Below are 18,821 nucleotides of genomic sequence, written 5' to 3'. Positions count from 1 at the left end.
TCTTTGTTGCTCACCATAGTCAAAGCTATCATTGGCACTGTGAAATTCATCATCGCTTGAGTTGCAACTGGAATACAGACTGTCTTCTTGCGTGTCCAAGTTGGAGTGACCGGACCCTCTGGTCACAGGTAGACATTCCCCAGAGGAGCCCAGCACTATGAACCTTCCTCGACGGTTGTTCAACGTGTCAGCATCGGGTGAAAGCCAGCATTTGCGTTTTTGCAGTTCTACGCCTGTAAAGTACATAATAACTAATTTACCTACAGTATTTTAGTTTTATTTCAGACGGCCCACACAAAACCACCCACCCACAAAACCCATTACGCATATAAAGAATAATAATTCACAACCTTTCTTTATTGAAATCTTCGCGCACTTTGTGACAACGCATATTAATCGTTTGGGGTTGTTAAGCAAAACGTTGATTCGAACAAGTGGATGGCTGACCGGCTTTGGCCTTTTCGTTTCGTTCGATAAGATATGTTCTACGGGTAATTTTATTAACACTTTCTAACTTGAAGGGATATGGCAGTTTTTTGTTAAACCCATAGCTGTACCACTCGTCGTTTTCTACACTGCATCATACCGGAACGCTAAATCGCTTAGAGGCACGGCTTTGCCGGTAGGGTGGTAACTAGCCACAGCCAAAGGCTCCCACCAGACCAGACCAGAGGCAATTTAGAAATTATAAATTACCAAATTGCCCTTGCCGGGAATCGAACCTGAGACCTCCCGCTTTTAAGACCACACCTCTCACCACTGTGCCTGGGCGACGTCGAAAACCTAGTGCTACGTATAGGTGTCGTTTAACGTACTTGGGTCATTGAGATTGAGGGCAGTTGCGCTGTAATTTTGCGGCGAAGGACTTCTGCTGCTAATACTGTTTATTGTACTACAGGATGACGCTTGTTTGATCATTACTGTGGTTTCCACTTCGGGCGTTTGGCTAAACGATTCTCCTGAAATATTACACATAAAGTAACTGAGATGGTGGAGTATAAAAGGTGAGTAGAAATTACTAATCTCATGTAGTTAGGTAGATACATAAGGTAAAATTAAAAGACTTGAAGAGAAATCTGACCCTCATGTTATGCTTAAAATCTTATGGAAGACCATGAAAGAGGTCGCAACCATAAGCGATGAAGATGAAGACGTAGCCGAGAGAAAAATCATTTCAGGCCAATTGGTTAGGATGGGTTTAGATACTAATAAATTCTGTACCTACCCCTTTTATATTAGCGCGTTTCTATAGGCTGCATAGTTACTTATAATCTATGTCTATCGCTAATTTGTCATACAAAAAATAAGAAAGGTAGAAAAATGTTCTAACCAATGGGTGACAAGCGTCGTTCAAGTTTTTGAATTTCGCGGCTTTTCATTGGAGTTTGTTGATATGCTAGCAGGCACTTGTTGAGTTCTCGAAGAACGTTATCCTCTTCCCATTGGCCTAGTGGCAGTGCGCTGTAATCTTCTGCATCCATTAGACACACGGTTACCTATAAATGTTAAATTAATATAAGTAAACATTCAATACAGAGATAAGCAATTATTCTTAGGTATCCTCTTCGAAGGACCAAATAAAATAGGTACATCAAAACTCAGTTTATAAAGGCGTAAACAAAGTACTGTGCACTTAATCTAGCTAAAAAAAACTAAAAAAAAAAATAGGTAGATAATAAAATAATCACCACCACGTCTGATGAATTATGGGTAGCTACTTACTGTTTTGGGCTCTTCTAGTAGTTCTACATTGTTTTTCTGCCTTTTGTCGCTAATTCTGCTAAACATCCTAACACCTTCTATTTTTAAAACCTCGTTATCTTCGAGCGCCTCTACGGAAAGCATGGCAGGCAGAAGTTCTGGCATCATGAACATTGTTAGGGATTCCTGAAAAATATTTTATTCTCTATTGTTGTTTTCTTTGCTACATTTTTCATTTAAAGCTTACTGTATTTATTCCATACATAAATGGAAACTCTACGAGTCATTCCATACAGCGATTTATATGTACTATGATTCCATGAAACTACCCCCAATTTTCAATAGGTTTTTTACATCGTGCAATTAAAATGAGAATTCAAAATATACACGCTACTAGGTAGGTATACCTACGAGTTCTAAAAATCTTCCAAAGTTCTTAGGGAAGTTAGTACCTACGTTTTAAAACCACCATAAAGAATTTACTTATTAACACTTTTGTCACTCTCCACTTAGTCAACGTCAAAAAGTACGAGTAGGTAATACTTAGTTAGTATCTGTTGCTTACCTGGGATTCCCCATCAACGAGGACCTCTCCGCCAATTCTGCTGGAAGCGAAACAAACCCTCAGCGCATCATCGCTCTCGCACCGCTCCGGCCTTCCCTCGTGTCTCACCAACAGCTTGCACAGCGGCAGAGTGCATTCTAACCAGTCTTCTATTGTCAACCACTGCTTAGAAGTCATTACCTGAAAATAATCTCAAGTTAAGCTGATTTCTGTGTAAAAAGTTCAGAGTCACAGCGGGATATAAAGAGATCTGTGTTCGGAGTTTAGTGAGTGTATCATAAATGAGGATATCCGTGAAAGAACCAGAGTAACCAGACCAAATATAATAGTTCAAATAGCTGAATGAGTGGATCCCAAGGTGTTGGAGTGGTGACCGGACAGCCCTGTAGACCTAGGCCTTCACTAGGTAGATATGACATCAATTGAGTCAAACAGAGCCACTGGAACCATGGCGGCGTATGAACATAGAATATGGAAAGTCATGCCAGATACAGATTTCTAGCGGTGTCCTTCGGTATACAGTTGACACGACGACGTAGGTAGATATGTAGGTTTGATGTTATTCGGAGTTAGACGAAGATCACTTCTGACCAATGAGCAATGGATAGATTTATTGCTTGTTAAACCTACGTCCTATAGATTTAGAGACTAATGATGATGATAATATATGGTGACGAGGGTTCAATCTTAGAGGATTCGAGAATTTGATGTTTAAGGGAAGTGAGACGTACCTGTCTACTTAATTTAATAGATCCTTCGTTGCTATTCTTATCTAACCATTCAAAGTAATGAAGTAGACTTTTTAATTTATTTCTTTGTGATTTTCTGAAACAAATAGAAACAACATCATATAAAAATGGTTTATATCTACTGAACACTATAAGGTTTACCCGTAGGGTACCTATAAAGACAGTAAAGGTAGTTAGGTACATACTACAATGGAAATAACAATAGGTATATGACTTACCTGTGTAAATTTTTAAAAAAATGCGTAAAATTAAAATCCTGCAATGTTGGGTGTGTTTTGAGTGTCCGTTTTGGGAAAGTAGAAAAGAATGCGTGTGCAACAAGTGACGAAAGGAAATTGTAGTCGAGTTCAGTCACATCACCTAGAAAAAGAAAATTTAATTAGGTATGTACCTACTGGTATCTGATTGTAAGCATTTGTGGAAGCATTCACCAAGTGAATAACTAGAGATAACTGCGGGTTGATTGATGCATCTACTCTGTTTTAAGGGTCCAACCAACCAATGGTTGGACCCTTAAAACAGAGTAGATGCATCAAACTGATCTCACGTATCAGGAGTAGGACATGCCAAGACAGTGATCGTGTCACGAATCGTATGGTTGTTATAATATTAATAAGTATTGTATTGATTGTTACAACAAACATTTTATATGAAGACCTACACACCAGACTATTGATTCTAGTGATTCTTGGTCGACTTGGCCCTTACAATCTGGTACACTGATACTCAAGGCACGCTCTGATACGTCTCTACTTGTTCTTGAGATAGGGAACATCTTTGACCAGTTATATTAGTCTAAAGTACTCTAAAGGCTACTATCAATTTACCCTCTACTTGTACTCGTAATTTTACGAATACGAAAGTGTGTTTTTGTCTGTTTGTCTGCTAGCTTTTCACGACTTAAGCGATCCGTTTAAGCGATTTTGATGTTTGGTACAGGGATATCTAGCATCCCGCGGATGGACATAAGCTATTTTTATCCCAGAAAATAGAGTTCCCACGGGATTTTTTAAAACCTAAATCAATACTTAGATAAAAGATTTCCTTACTTTGTTGCTGTAAACTAAACATAAGCCCTTTGGGAGGGCGCCATCTTTTTAGATGTAATGCTCTGTTCACCATGATTCGGATTGTATTGTCTAAGAAAGTCCTTCGCTCCTCATCAGACAGTTCCTTCTCTAGAAACTGTTCTAACCCTTTCATTAGATCCGGATCCTTGATATCGTCATCAGGATCTATTCCTATGCTGTAATGATAACGAACGGTATATTATTTTAAGTGGTAGACAAATAATCTGCAAAAAGTTCCAGAAAAAACTTCAAATTAATTTAATTTACTAACTTAAAACACTTTTATTTCGCCTAAAATATCGATTCATAAAACCGATAGACCCTCGGTGTCTCGTTGTCAAGATTGACGAGTTGTAACCCGAAGTTCAATGTCTAAGATTTTATTTAGTACCTATCCACGATACAGCCCGATTACAGATAGGTACTGTAATCGGGCAAATTCTTATTCCTTGCAGATCCTATGTGGGTAATATAGCCATGCTGCATTGGATGCAGGAGTTGGGAGCATTAAGTGGGGTCCACATAATGTTTTGCCCCGAGATTCGTCTGCAAAGATACATAATCGGTTCAGTAGAAGAGACATTGTTACTGAATTAGTTGTGGGCTTCTTCTCAGACCAGGGCGCGTTTGAAACCCTCGTAGCTTTAGTTTTACAAATTCCTCAATTATAATTCAATCTAAAGTGTACAATAACGGTACCCAATTTGAAAAATGATTTGAGAGTTTAAGTTTACTGTTTCAGTAGGTACGAGTATATTGTATTTGGGTCATAAAGTGTTTATTTCAAGAAGGCAGAAAGTTTTCGTAAACTATTTCAGATTTCTACAAGCTTTCGATAGATACTCACTTGCACATGTCATGAATTTTCAACATGTTGGCCGTTAATTTTGCAGACGAGGAGGCTACTAGCAGATGTTTTAGATGACGTTGCACGGAAGTCCACCAGGGTAGGTCGCAGGGTAACATTACAAGCGCCATTCTGGAAATTAAACCGAAACAAAGCTTAATTAAGTGAATGACTGGACCTACTTCCAGTATATAAATACGGTGTACTTGGTGGTATGAGCTACTTAGGAAGGTATACCTACTAACAATTGTAAAGAGGTAAGACAAGTTTGGATGTAGGGGTAATCTCCGGCGCTAATGATCTGAAGATTCTTTTACTGAAAGGTAGATAACTAGTTAGCTGCTTATCCTCGAGTACTTTAGGTAGGCTATAAATTATATCACGCGGACGAAGTCACGGAGATAGAGCTATTTAAGGTTACTATAATCTCTGCGAACATCTAATTCTAAAAATTATAGTCAGGTTCTAAGCAGAACTGCTTTTTAATGTTATCCAAGGAATTATGCCTACAAATCTCTAACGAGAGATAGCGTAGCGAAAAAATTGTAAGTCTATGTCTAAAACCCCCCGTGACAATAACAACGTTACCCGTTTCTACTGTACTCCGTCTGTAGGTATTGCGCCTTAGAATTTTATGAAGCAGCTGAGTTACGGCGCGTTAAGAAGACAAATCTAGAGACGCTTGGTATTTTGCTTGGCGCATGCTCGGGCGAGTGGTTTCCAGATTTCCGTATTCCCTATTTCTCTGCTAGTTCTCTGCTAATAAATTATTAATTCAAAAGATGTCCGTTAAAATCATAGTCATAACTCTATGGAAATAATATTGTACAGTCTATGGTACAATTTGACTTTTGCTGTTGACAGTTGACACTTGTGGTGACAGTGAGTGACAGTTTATTTTGTACTTTGGACTTAAGTTTGTTTACGAAATGTTTACATATTTCTTTATTATTTTAATTACTTTTCAAGCCTTATAGACAATTTTGTACTAATTATTATTTATAAGTGTTAACTTTTGTATTATATTCTACGAAAAAAGCGTTATATAAGTTCATACATCTAAGAATAAACTGTGTCTAAATCTACGTTCGCCGCATCGATCTACAAAATTCTTATCAGTAACACCGAAATGATAAGGTATTTCCAATTATTTATATCGAAATGACGTAAATCGCGATCAGAAAGATTGTTATTAATAACGATAATATAGATTGATAGTCCGGACGCAAGCAAGGCCGCCTCAGATATTACAGGCAATACATATTTAGTTACCTATTCATTGTATCAAAGTACGCAAATTGCTCAAAGGTCGCTGGGGCAAAATCAAGCGAAAATGACTGTTAAGAACAAAATATTAAAAGCCCTAATATTGGGAGCTCCAGCGTCTGGAAAAGGTACGATTTCGTCTAGAATAGTTAAGAAATACAATGTGGAACATGTTTCTAGTGGGGATAAGCTGAGGGATCACATTGAAAAACAGACAGAGCTAGGTAAAGAAGTAAAATCGTATCTCAATGAAGGAATACTTGTTCCTGACAATGTGATGATAAAGTTTATGTTAGCAGAGTTGAAAAAAGTGGAGAATAGACCTTGGCTTTTGGACGGTTTTCCCAGGACAGTTGGCCAGGCCAATGCTCTGTGGAAGGTACAGCCTGTTGATGTGGTCTTGAATTTAGTGGTGCCATTTGAAGTCATAATTGACCGAGTAAAAAGTAGGTGGGTCCATTTGCCATCTGGAAGGGTGTATAACATAGGGTTTAACACTCCAAAATCAGAAGGAAAAGATGATGTGACTGGGGAAGATTTGATACAGCGGCCCGATGATAAACCAGAAGCTGTGCAAAAGAGATTGGAAATATATGAACGAGTTACTCGGCCGGTTATTAACTTTTACAAAGATAAAGGTATTCTCAAGGAGTTTGAAGGAAGGACATCAGATGAAATATGGCCCAAAGTAACAGCTTACTTAGATCCTATTTTTCAGAAATCATAGAATGTTTCAAATGTAGACTGCAGAAAGTTTTAGCAAGGAAGGGGTTTCGCTGTAGGAAATTCTGCCTTTAGAAATATAATATGAACTCTAAGTTGACAATTAGGAGCACAAAAATTATACCTATTAAGTACCTATTTTTTATTTAGTGTTCTTTATACAATCTCGTTTTTGAATTACTAGCTCTACATATCTCATGTGTATTCCTAAAACTGTTCATCTGAAGTAGAAAAAAATCTGAGATAGATAATAGCAAACTAGTCTTCCATTTACAGGAATTTGTAGTTGAAGATGTACTTAATCTTACAATAATACCAATACTTTTACAAGGTTTTCTTTTTTACTATGTTTATCAATAAAAACATTGCTTTTATGATATCTTGTTATGCTTTATAAATGACTTATTAAATATGTTGCATATTAAACAATGTGCAAATTATTAAGTAATTATAAAATTAATGGATCATGATTGTTTAAAATGTCAACAGTACAGGTACATACCATAATTTATGTTATTATATTAATGTGATTATTAGCACTATATTTACAAGAAAAAAAAATTATATTTATTTGATACTGCATCTTATCTAAAACTATTATCTTCTTAAATCTATGTGCCATTAAAACTTTTGAAAAATCATTTTTAAGGTATTTCCACTGAATTGGTATCATTTTCCTTTTCATTCTAGTCATAATATTGTTCATATAAATTGGTGTATTTTAAATAAGGATTCTGTTGCTATTATTTAAAAATTGTGATTAAATTGTGCTCAAATGGATCAATGTAACAGATTTTAAAAATAAGTCCTAATTATTATGTATATATGTAATTCCTGCATTCATGAAATAAACTGCTTTTAGTAAGTAGGTTAGAAAGGATGATAATTTTGTGCCTTATTTTTATATATTTAAGAAAAAGTTCAATAAATGTTTTAAAATAATAATCATAATATCTGCTATAATTTGATGTTGATATTTACAAGCACAAATCAATAAATTTTGTACCTGTTTAAAGTAATTTTTAATAAATATTATAATTATAAACAAGACAAAATGATTTACACAAAGATTGACATTTGTTATTTTATGTACTGTATTGTTTTGTTTGTTAAATGGTTTTTATTACCTAATAAATTTTAAAATGATTACATTTTATGGTTTTTATCAGAATTCCGATTCTACTGTATATGATTTTTTTATTTAAGTGCTCCTTAGATTATAGGTAGGGTGGTAACTAGCCAGGACCAAAGCCTCCCAGTCCCAACAAACTATACAGCGGAGATTTAAAAATTATAAAATTCCAAACCCCTGCAAGCGGGTACCGCCGTCTAGTAAGGCCACAGCGCGTACCTACCACTGTACCAGGGAGGTTTTCAAGAAGGCTATTCGTATTTTATTATAATAACCATAACATAAAAAAGTATTCTATTTTATTTTTAGAATAGGAAAACATTTATTTAACAAACAGTAAAAATAAATAAAAGCAAAATAATAAAAGCGCCTGTGGGTGTACCCACATTATGTTAGTGAATAGACTATACAAATGTTAACAGTCTTACGACCGTATTCACAATCATTACTATGAGGTCTCACAGTGCGCTCGAATGCATAGTGTAGGTTCCACCAATCGATCATTGTAAATTGACGTGGTACAGTATTCTAATTGGTGGAACCTACACTGCGTTCGAGCGCACTGTGAGACCTCATAGTAACGTATGTGAATACGGGTGTAAAGTTTGAGGCATAAAAAGAAAAATAAAAATTGTTAAGAATGTTTAATATGTTGGAATGGTTAATTTTAAGTTAGTATTGTAATGGTAATAAGCCGTGATAGCCTTGCCTCGTAGTTTCGGCCTCCTCTTCGTCAGCTCCGGGGTTTGAATTTGAGACCGGCCACGCACCGCTAACTTTTCGGAGTTATGTGCGTTTTAAACAATTAAATATCACTAGCTTTATCGGTGAAGGAAAACATCGTGAGGAAACCTGCATGGTTGATGGTGACGAAATGGTAGATACATATCTTCCTATTTTGAATAAATAGTTTTGACTTTACCAGGAATTTTGTATATGTCGGGCCATTTACACCGTTGCGCTAAGCGAGGCAAAATGTTCAGTGACTATTTAAATCATTGCGAATCAGAAAACATTACCCAGATGCCAAAGTGCTAGAGATTGCGATGTTTTAAACAAATATGAAGAGTAGATACCTCTAGATTAATTAAAGCATGTAGCATGCACCGTTATCTATTCATATTAGGGTTCTGTACCGAAATGGTAAAAATTGAACCCCTAAGTTCTACTTTTCTCCGTCCATCTGTTCGTCTGTCACAATCGATTATTATTTACAATAAATACAGTCGATTATTTACAATAAACCTCTACAAAGTTAGTTTTGCGGTTCGTTAACAAAAGTGATTGTTACACTGTTTTACTTTTTTTTAGTACGGAACCCTCGGTGCGCGAGTCTAACTCGCACTTGGCCGGTTTTTTAAACTTATTAGAATTACTATAGGGTATGACCGTGGGTATGACAGTTTTATTAAATCCATACCCCCGGTTTCTTCTCGGCAGCGTACTGAAAGGCTAAATCGCTTGGCGGCATGGCTTTGCCGATAGGGTGATAACTAGCCACGGCCGGAGCCTCCCAGACTTGACTAGACTAGAGACAATTTAGGGCTAATAATTAAATTTACGGACGGGGGCTATCTTAAAAATGAAACTAGTTAGGAATATGAAATTTCGGTATATTACGAACCATATACTGTATTTACACAAAAAATACTGAAAACAACGATTTATAAAATAGTTTGTAAACTGTGACCACAACAAACGAACTTTTTTTGTTTTTTTTTTTTCACGGTTTATTGCGACGTTCTAGCTCGGAAAATAATTAATAATTTATACATCTATAAAACATGATGTTCACAATTATGTACGGACCCTAAAAGAGCGAGGCCCGACTCGCACTTGACAGGTTTTATTAGAAGTTTCCTAACTGTCGTGAACTGTGGGAATGTGGTGTTATGATGACATGGCAGGTTGTTAGTATAACACACCTCGAAGGTAAGTATGTATATTGAAAACCCAACACAGGCTCAAATCCTTGGATGAAGGATTATATACTATCTCTATGCTCAAATCTAACAAGTGAGTTTCAGCATTTACACGGGAACAATATTATTGTACTTTGTACCGAAGTAGGTATTCAAACGTTACTATTTGTATGTTGAATAGGTGTAAATATATAGCTTGTCTGTGGAGAAAGCATATTGATGGCATCAGTTATAAGCGATAGAAGTGGTAGATAAGGTAAGCAATATTTCATGTTTCTGTATCAGTGATTAGGCGTGTGCCTATTTTTTTTATTTATACGGACAGAAAAACTAAAACTAAAATGGATAGGTAGTTTTTTAAATAAAATATTTCTACCAAAGATACCTATGTATATTAATAGTGCTAGATGCTTTTGACGGTTCAAAATTACTAATACAATTAATTCAATAAAATTTTTTTTATTTTTTTATTTATGATAGTACACTAATCATAATCATAATGTTGATCAGTTGAATGTAGAGCCTAGCTGAAGAGCGTAACTAGGTAAGTTAGAATCTTACATTTTCAAAATTTTTGTTTTTCATTAGTTTCGCTTTAACTTGAAAATGTAGCATTCCTAGGTACTTAGTAATTTTTTACTAACCCCCGACCCAAAAAGAGGGGTGTTATAAGTTTGATGTGTGTATCTGTGTATCTGTCTGTGGCATCGTAGCTCCTAAACGAATGGACCGATTTTAATTTAGTTTTTTTTTGTTTGAATGGTGGCTTGATCGAGAGTGTTCTTAGCTATAATCGAAGAAAATCGGTTCAGCCGTTTGAAAGTTGTCAGCTCTTTTCTAGTTTTCTTATAGAGGTTTTTGTGTCGGGGGTTTTTAAATTTTAATTTATGCTGCTTAGTTTAAGTCTTTTAGTATTATTAAAATTTATGCATTCACGGTAGACACTAGCATTTTTTACATAAAACATTTAGGAATCTACGTTTGGGCGCGTGCCTATTAATCTAAATACCTACTGCTCTACATGTTTAAGATAAGTACTTACTTTTTGTGGCGTTTGCGTCGACAAATTAAATATAGTCACTACAATCACTGTAACATCCGGAGTCACGGTCGCTTTGCGACTATGGATATTTTTTTCGCACTTTTCTCATTGTTCGCACAGGGGTCCATCTGTTCTTTTCATATATTATCTTATTGCTTTTCTATAGACAGAAATAGTGTGAGTAGTGAAAACGAGTGCCGGTTGCGGGCGACGCGAGCGCGCGAACCCCAGCTATTTTTAGCAGCTTTCGTGCATTGGTGCTGAAATTAGAATGTAAATAAAAATGTTGGGTTAACAGAAGTCGTAGTCCCCGTTGGACACGCTCGAATCACACTCTCTGTTGCAGTCAAAAAGGACCACCATCGTGGCTATGATAATTAAATTATGCTCGATAGGTACCTACTCAGTTATATAGATACTGAAAAAAATTTATTTAACAAGGCCTGTGCCTGTACAAGAATGTTGTGGGATTGTATACCTAAGCACATATTTATTGCCCGAGGCTATATCGCAGTTATGTACAAACTGCAAACTTATCCGTGTCTTTTTAGTAAGTAATTGGATTTTCAGATTTCTTCACTAAGTAGACACATGCAAATATGTAAAAGCACTGTTATTAATGGGATGCTAAACAATTTTATGGTTTTAACAATTTCAATGTCTAATTTAATCCCAAGGGGGAGTTTGTCATTACTCAGCCTCTTAATTTAGATGCACTTCAAAGAATGAACCTAGTTCAAGGAATAATTTAGTAACCAACATGTATGATCATATTACAACGCCACGAGTAATAAAATACTAGAATATTTTCACAGTACCACTGATTTGAAGTAGTAGAAAGTTTGTAGGTTATATTATCGGCGTACATAGAGAAAAGTAATAGCGCGACGTGTACCTTACTTGACGGTACGGATCGTACTGACGCTGACTTTCACTGGGGGGTGACTACCCTGGCTGGTGTCGCACCCTCCACCCGCGAGAGTGACGTCATCGGCGTCGCGTCACGACCTACGACGCCGTACGCCCAAGCTCGATACCCCATCCCTGCGACTCATGAAATGCCGTGGAACCCGACACGTTACGTAAAGTAAAATAAGTACTTAAGTCTACGTCAGCACATTTGTCATCATTTTTTACATCAAGTTTTCAAGCTGTACTTTCACAACTTCGCATTATATTACAATGCAAGTGATCTCGCTAAACTCATTGCAATCAACACATTTCATTGGTTAACATGTGTCAGACTACGTTAGTTATAAGGCACTAAGTGTGCTTTGTGCTTGCTTTTTTTAAAATTTCTTTATTTTAAGGCACAAAACGTTCCTTATAAATTATCTCTCGCCATACTGCTTAGTGTATTTTGTGCTCCTACGTAGATAAAGAGAGATCTTAATGTACACGTATTTTTGCCTAAAATAGGTTTCCATTATTAATATTCCTTTCAGCGTTTTAAACGTGATCTGCAACAATCTCATTGCGCATGCGTGTAACTACCCTCACAAGTACATTTCACAAGTGCAATATTATGCGGATTACGACGGCAATCGACTAAAACTTCTCGTGCTGTCTGATGTCCTGGTAATCGCACCGCCCGTGGAAAATTGTTGCCGCCCTACCGATCGTTGTTGGGCGGGCTAGGGCGGAGCGGCCAAATAGCTCCTGAAAATCGCGTAGCGGACTCCAACTAAAGCAAAAAGAACCCGTAATGGATATGGGCATATTAGTTGGCAGCAAATCCGCAGCTTATTTAATTAAGGGGTTGCTTGCTGTTTCGTCGCCGTTTGTCGTGTTCGTGAAAATACGGATAAAAAAATCCGTATTCGTATATTGCTTATACACTAATCCGATCTCTGATCCTAATCCAAGCTATTCAGTGGCCATCTTTGACATATCTACGTCATATGTCCGATTTGAATCTGAGGCACATCCGAAATATTGTCACAGATGACGGGGAGAAATCGGTTGACTGAAGTCGGATCTAGTGCGTAAGCTACAATACAAATCGTTCTATGAGTACTTCGGAACGTATTTTTACGGATTCGGATCGGATGATTACGTAAAGTCAAGTGCTGCTTATGAAAATCATCGATACCAAAAAAAAACCGAATCAAAGTTATTTGTTATTTTTTTATTGGTTTTTTTCTTATTTGTGATGCGAATCGCCAAGGTCTGGGCGTCCGTGTTTTCTGCCATGTATACCCTTAATAGTTAATACCAAGGCAAGAGTGAATGGACATCTTCTAGGCAAGCGCGCTCCAACCTAGACCTCGTCATTGTTCTTTAGGGCGTTTGTGCACACATTCCAGGACTCAATTCAAGGAATAAATCATTTCATGTCATTTCATTCCTAGTCGATTTGCATTTATATTCGTAAAAATTTAGGCATGATGGTCGTCAAAATAGACTTTTTGCTGTGAATTTTGTTTCTCTATATTTACACCGTACAGACCGTATTGACGACTTAGTGGCTAGTTAATTATTATTATCGATCTGACAATAGTCGTGATATTAACAGGACTCAAATATTTGTATGTGAATTTTTAAGACCGCGTAACTTTGAAACCGAATATTTTAACAGAAATCTGGAAAACCACAGGCATAGATATTAGTTTCTAGAATATGTCTGCAATATTTCATGGACTTTGGTTACTTAATATGCAACTGAAATTGGAACTACGTTTGTATGGAGCGAGTGACGGAGCGACCCCTCTTAAGTAAAACTTCTGTCGTTGTTTTTGCATAACGTGATCATAAACGTGACAAAATTAAAGTCTGATTTTTCGGGTGCTTACAACCTACTTAAGTTTATTTGATTAACGTTATTTCTGTGCTACAAATCTATTTAAGGGAAGCCTTGTGAAACCTAATAAAGTACCTTTAGCTTTAGCATTTTGTACATCTGTTATGATATGAAACCCTAGTAATACGGCCACGTGACTGTCGGAGCGAGGAGGCTCTACGGGCTCGGTAATTCCGTAGCTCTTTCGTAGCGACCGCTACGTCTATCGTTTTGATGTCTTGTGATGCATACATTTAAAAAAAATTGGCCAGGTGCCAGACAGACTCGCCCAACGAAAAGGTTCCCTGCCAATCACAGGTTGTACCGTCAAACAAAATCCGTGTAAAAGTTAAAACCAGATATGGAGGACGGAACTCCTCAACGGGTAGTAGCAAATCAATAGCGATCAGTGTAATAGCTCAGTAAAAAGTAGACCTTTAACCATAATACATTCATTTTCCTTCCGTATTAGTAAAGGGTATGACTTCGGAAAAAAAACCGGCCAAGTGAGAGTCAGACTCGCGCACTGCGGGTTCCGTACTCGGGTATTTTTTCCGACATTTTGCACGATATATCAAAACCATTATGCATAAAAATAAATAAAAATCTGTTTTAGAATATAAAGATATAATCCTTTCATATGATGCGCCACTTGGTGTAGTTATCTATATTTGAAAATTAAAAATACTAATTAGGTAATTATTATTATGAGTATATGGCTTACATTGACTAATGACGTGAGTCTACTCATTAATTATAATTATATCATTCATATTTGTTTTTGGAATGGAAAGATTAAAAAGAAAAAAAGTGTGCAGTTTGCATTGCTGGATATACCTACAATAGATATGCATTATTTCATTTATTTATTTTATTTATTTATTGTATTTACAATATTCTAAAACTATTTACATTGAATTCTTAGCGCCCTGAAGTCTTGGCGACTTGTCTGGGCGCTGCACATTTATTTATGACGGATGCATAACCGAAAAAAAAAGCATATAGGTACAAAATGCATAAATACATTCAAAATACCATCAGTTTTTTTAAACAAAAAAACTCGAAAAAAATAATAAACAAAACTGCTTTTGTTGGAGACTATGGGATCACACGACCGGTTTTGAATTTTTAGATAGATTATTTTGTAAACAGTAATTATTTTGGGAGAACTATAAAAACGACTAAATTATGTATTTTAAAATATTGATTTGACAATTTTTTCTTAACTACTCCATTTGAAATAATCTAGCGTTTCAGCATAGCAAAATAAACGTAAGTTCCTGAAATAGTTACATAATGTGCCGCCTATATGCTGCTCAAAGAGGATGCCGCCATCGTAGTCATCTCATAGCATGTATTCTACGCAACTTAGCTTTTGTATCTATGTGAACCTGGTAGAAACGACCTCTGACACGGTTACGTCTACCCTGTAAAGTGAAATCTTTTTAAAGGTCACGCACGCTAAATGGCTAAGGTTTTTGGATATTTCACGAGGCTGAAATTGAAAATATTTTTCATACAACAAAAAGTAGAATACATGTGCGCAAAATTTAAATGTAACTGTCATATTATTCTGTTTCAATTTTATGTGCATTGATATGCAATACACAGCTCTTTTTTTCTCGTCTGATTTTACACAGATTAGCCAATGTCAACTTTGTAGTTATTTAGGTACAAGTTAGGGAAACTATACAAGTATGGACCTCGTCTGTGCCGGCGCTCGCCGACACACGCGCGGCGCCCCTTTAGAGGGCCTCCCAGTCGTACCACCACCAAAAAACACCAATAAAACACAAAATCCGGCCACCCTTAACAAAAAAAAACACCCCTAAAAGGCACCGCACGCGCGCCTGCAAACGCCAACACAGACGAAGTCCCGAATAAGCACTAATACACAGCTCTATACATTCATAATAATTGGTAATTCCATTAGGGGTTGAAAGCACCCTTCGCTAGCTGGCGTCGTGACACGTCAGCACTCGTGACCCCTTCGACCAGGACTTTATAAACACAAGAAGATATTTACAGAATTTACCCACGCTTATTTACCCCACAAAGACTTTTTAATACGTTGTTCATAAAAATAATATCAGTTTTATTGGTAAGAAAGGCTAAAATTATTCTCTTTAGGGACGTGTCAGACCGCCGACGATTTGCGAGAAACGAGTAACGGGTCGACGAGCAAAGAGTATGTAGTTGTAGTTTTGTAAGTATGCGAGTTTGATAGGCGTTTACTTGCAAGGCGTTCATTTTGGCCGCCAAGGGTGCGTCATTGAGCGAGTTTTTTTATAGCTCTTGTCTTTGCATACAAACTAGTAGTGAGAGAATTCTCGCAGACAGTGTGCGATTAACTATTAATATATCTATGTCTGTCAATCCTCACTTGGCCAGCCATGGACTAAGTATGGCCAAATCCTGAGAGGAGACGCGTCTCAATTTAGTGAGCTGGCGATGGGTTGATGATAATGATGGTGATATTTATTTCATTTACTGATACGGGATCGTATCACGTTTCTTGAGCAAGAAAATCTTTGATAAGATTAGAATAGCTAGTCGCTTTGTCGTCGGCGGTGGAACCAGTGCTCTACGCTTTGTCGTCGGCAGTGAAACCAGTGCTCTATGCACAAAAAAGTACTTTATATTTTTAGGTTTTCAAAACAATGTTTGCAGTAAAATCATTTAAAAAGGCTAGACCATAAAATTCAGAATATTTATAAAAGTGGTTAAAAACTTGAGATTCTGAAGGCTTGTGCGCGTTATTATTACGCACCGACCTACCTATGATACGGTGAGTGTCAAAATTGATACATATAGTAGCTACAAAGCCATTGTGTAGGTACGTGTTCATACTTTTTATATGGTCAAAAAACAGTTCTAGCCTGAGCGAATGTTAACTTAACATAGGTAACTTATCACTATAATAATTGAGCGTTAAAATAATGGTCATTCTTATAATCTGCCTAAAAACTCTTACCAAACCGGTATTCTATCCCTATTATATTGACTACATATTATTTGGTAATTTCTCGCTTTATGCTTACTATTCTACCCTCACACCACTTCCAATAGTTTGAGCAAACTATTTGTACCTATTCGCTGTGCTGTTACCCTATTGAAGTACACTAGCTTGCGCGGGGCGCCCGCCTTCGACACCACGTATGGGGCGTCAATATGCTCGTTAGACCTTCTGGATACCTAGTAGCTTCGTAGCTAAGGTGTTACGTCACCATGAACAGTTTGAACAGGATTTTCTTTGTAGCTCTACACAATGTACTCGTAGCGCGTAGCCAAAAATGAGCTACGGTTTGCGGCTGGATGGCAATGGAATGAACGGAGATTAAAAATGCAATGAAATAGCCAGCTTATTTTTTTTCAAGAATTAAAAATAAAAACTAGTAATGTGCGAGTTTCCTTACCTTTCTTCCTTACCTTCCTTTAAGATAAAGATTAAGGATATTCATTTTTGGACATCTATATAAAACAAAATCTACAGTTTTCAATATGTCCATAGTCTGTCCATATTCATTGGCAACTCTCAACTTTTTGGCAACCTCCTTGACGCAGTGGCTAACGTTGTGGTCTTATTAGTGGAAGGTCCCAGGTTCGAATCCCGGCAGGGGTTTGGAAGTTTATAATTTCTAAAATTTCGGGTCTGGTCTGGTGGGAGGTTTCAGCCGTGGCTAGTTACCACCCTATCGGCAAAGCAGTGCCGCCGAGCGATTTAGCGTCCCGCTACGATGCCGTATAGAAACCAAAGGAGTATGGGTTTGATAAAAACTGCCATACGCCTTTCAGATAGTCTGCTTCCATCTTAGACTGCATCATCACGTACCGCCAGGTAAGATTGCAGTCAAGGGCTCACTTGTCACAAAAAAAAACTAAAAGTTACAAAAAAACCTCACTATTCGAAGACTTTGGTCTACAAGCACACCGACTAGTTACGATTAGTAATTTTAGACGAGAAGACTTCTTGAAGCTTCTCGAACGTTATATGTCGTTAATTATGGATTATCTCAACTGTTCCTGGTGAATAACATTATAAATGCCGAGCATAGTCTTTTTATTGAATTCCAAGTACCACCTCTTCAATCCTGATGCTGCAAGTTACTCAGATACTCAACTCCTAAGCCGAGTGGATTTGGAAAGTTTTGTTAGTGGATTGATATTTTAGGTACCAAACAACGACTACTTACACTAAAAAGCTTAAGAGGGCTCTTTCCGTCACTCGTTTTATACCATTTCATACAATCGTATTTCCAATTTCATTTGAATATTAAGCAACCAAAGTCCATGAAATTTTGCAGACAGATTCTAGAAACTAATATCTATGTCTGTGGTTTTCCAGATTTCTGTTAAAATATTCAGTTTCAAAGTTACGCGGTCTTAAAATTTTCATACAAATCTTTGAGCCCCTGTAATTTTAAAACTACATATTTTTAGAAAAATCTAAAACACCACAGACACAGATATTAGTTTCTAGAATATGTCTGCAAAATTTCATGGACTTTGGTTGCTTAATATTCAAATGAAATTGGAACTACGATTGTATGAAATGGTATAAAACGAGTGACGGAGAGAGCCCTGTTAAAATAAAAAATAAAAAATTGGAAAAACCGACTTCCAAAATCACTACAAAGTAAAAAAATAATTTTTGTTTCAACACGTATGTAAGAAGTCGAGCGAGCATAATAAAAGAAACTAGAAATCAAAGCGTAATATAATGGAATGAGATGGGATCGCATCGCACTGCATCGCACCGTATCGCATCGCATCAAGTCAAACGTTTATATCGGTGTACAAAAGTTGAGGCCGTAAAATTAAGAAACGCGTTTAATATTTTTATACCTAAAAGCTATTCTGTAACAATACTTAAAACACTTATAATATAAAGTGTTTTCAACTGTATTAACCTCGAATTGAAACTTTGCGCATGACGTCATTTGTAAAGTTCAACTCGTGCCTTCTCAACCACGTCACAGCTAACACAAAGCGAATTAGCTGTTAAGAAACTCTATAGATTGAACT

At 36.8% G+C, this 18,821-nt stretch overlaps 2 protein-coding genes across 4 annotated transcripts in view; one reads left to right on the top strand and one right to left on the bottom strand.

Moving 5' to 3' along the window:
* LOC123881290 overlaps positions 1–11,947 on the bottom strand; it is a 29,706-nt gene extending 17,759 nt beyond the window's left edge. For 2 of the 3 annotated variants that reach the window (XM_045929976.1, XM_045929978.1), the window contains exons 1-11: positions 11,836–11,947; positions 11,018–11,277; positions 4,933–5,064; positions 4,065–4,261; positions 3,234–3,375; positions 2,998–3,091; positions 2,267–2,446; positions 1,723–1,887; positions 1,331–1,496; positions 816–959; positions 15–233 (exon numbers count right to left, since the gene is read on the bottom strand). In XM_045929976.1, coding sequence (XP_045785932.1) covers positions 15–233; positions 816–959; positions 1,331–1,496; positions 1,723–1,887; positions 2,267–2,446; positions 2,998–3,091; positions 3,234–3,375; positions 4,065–4,261; positions 4,933–5,063 — 1,438 coding nt within the window. In that variant the 5' untranslated portion in view covers position 5,064; positions 11,018–11,277; positions 11,836–11,947. Of the gene's footprint in view, positions 1–14; positions 234–815; positions 960–1,330; positions 1,497–1,722; positions 1,888–2,266; positions 2,447–2,997; positions 3,092–3,233; positions 3,376–4,064; positions 4,262–4,932; positions 5,065–11,013; positions 11,278–11,835 lie in introns of all 3 variants that reach the window. The other variant, XM_045929977.1, reaches the window with a different exon arrangement.
* Positions 5,810–8,072, top strand: LOC123881292 (GTP:AMP phosphotransferase AK3, mitochondrial). Its single transcript, XM_045929980.1, has one exon. It carries the CDS (start codon positions 6,266–6,268, stop codon positions 6,923–6,925), a length of 660 nt encoding a protein of 219 aa, XP_045785936.1. The 5' UTR covers positions 5,810–6,265; the 3' UTR covers positions 6,926–8,072.
* Positions 11,948–18,821: the final 6,874 nt, after the last annotated feature.

The sequence above is a fragment of the Maniola jurtina genome, chromosome 4 (genome assembly GCF_905333055.1).
Source record: "Maniola jurtina chromosome 4, ilManJurt1.1, whole genome shotgun sequence".
Classification (NCBI taxonomy): Eukaryota; Metazoa; Arthropoda; class Insecta; order Lepidoptera; family Nymphalidae; genus Maniola; species Maniola jurtina.
This window is presented reverse-complemented; position numbering and strand designations above follow the sequence as displayed.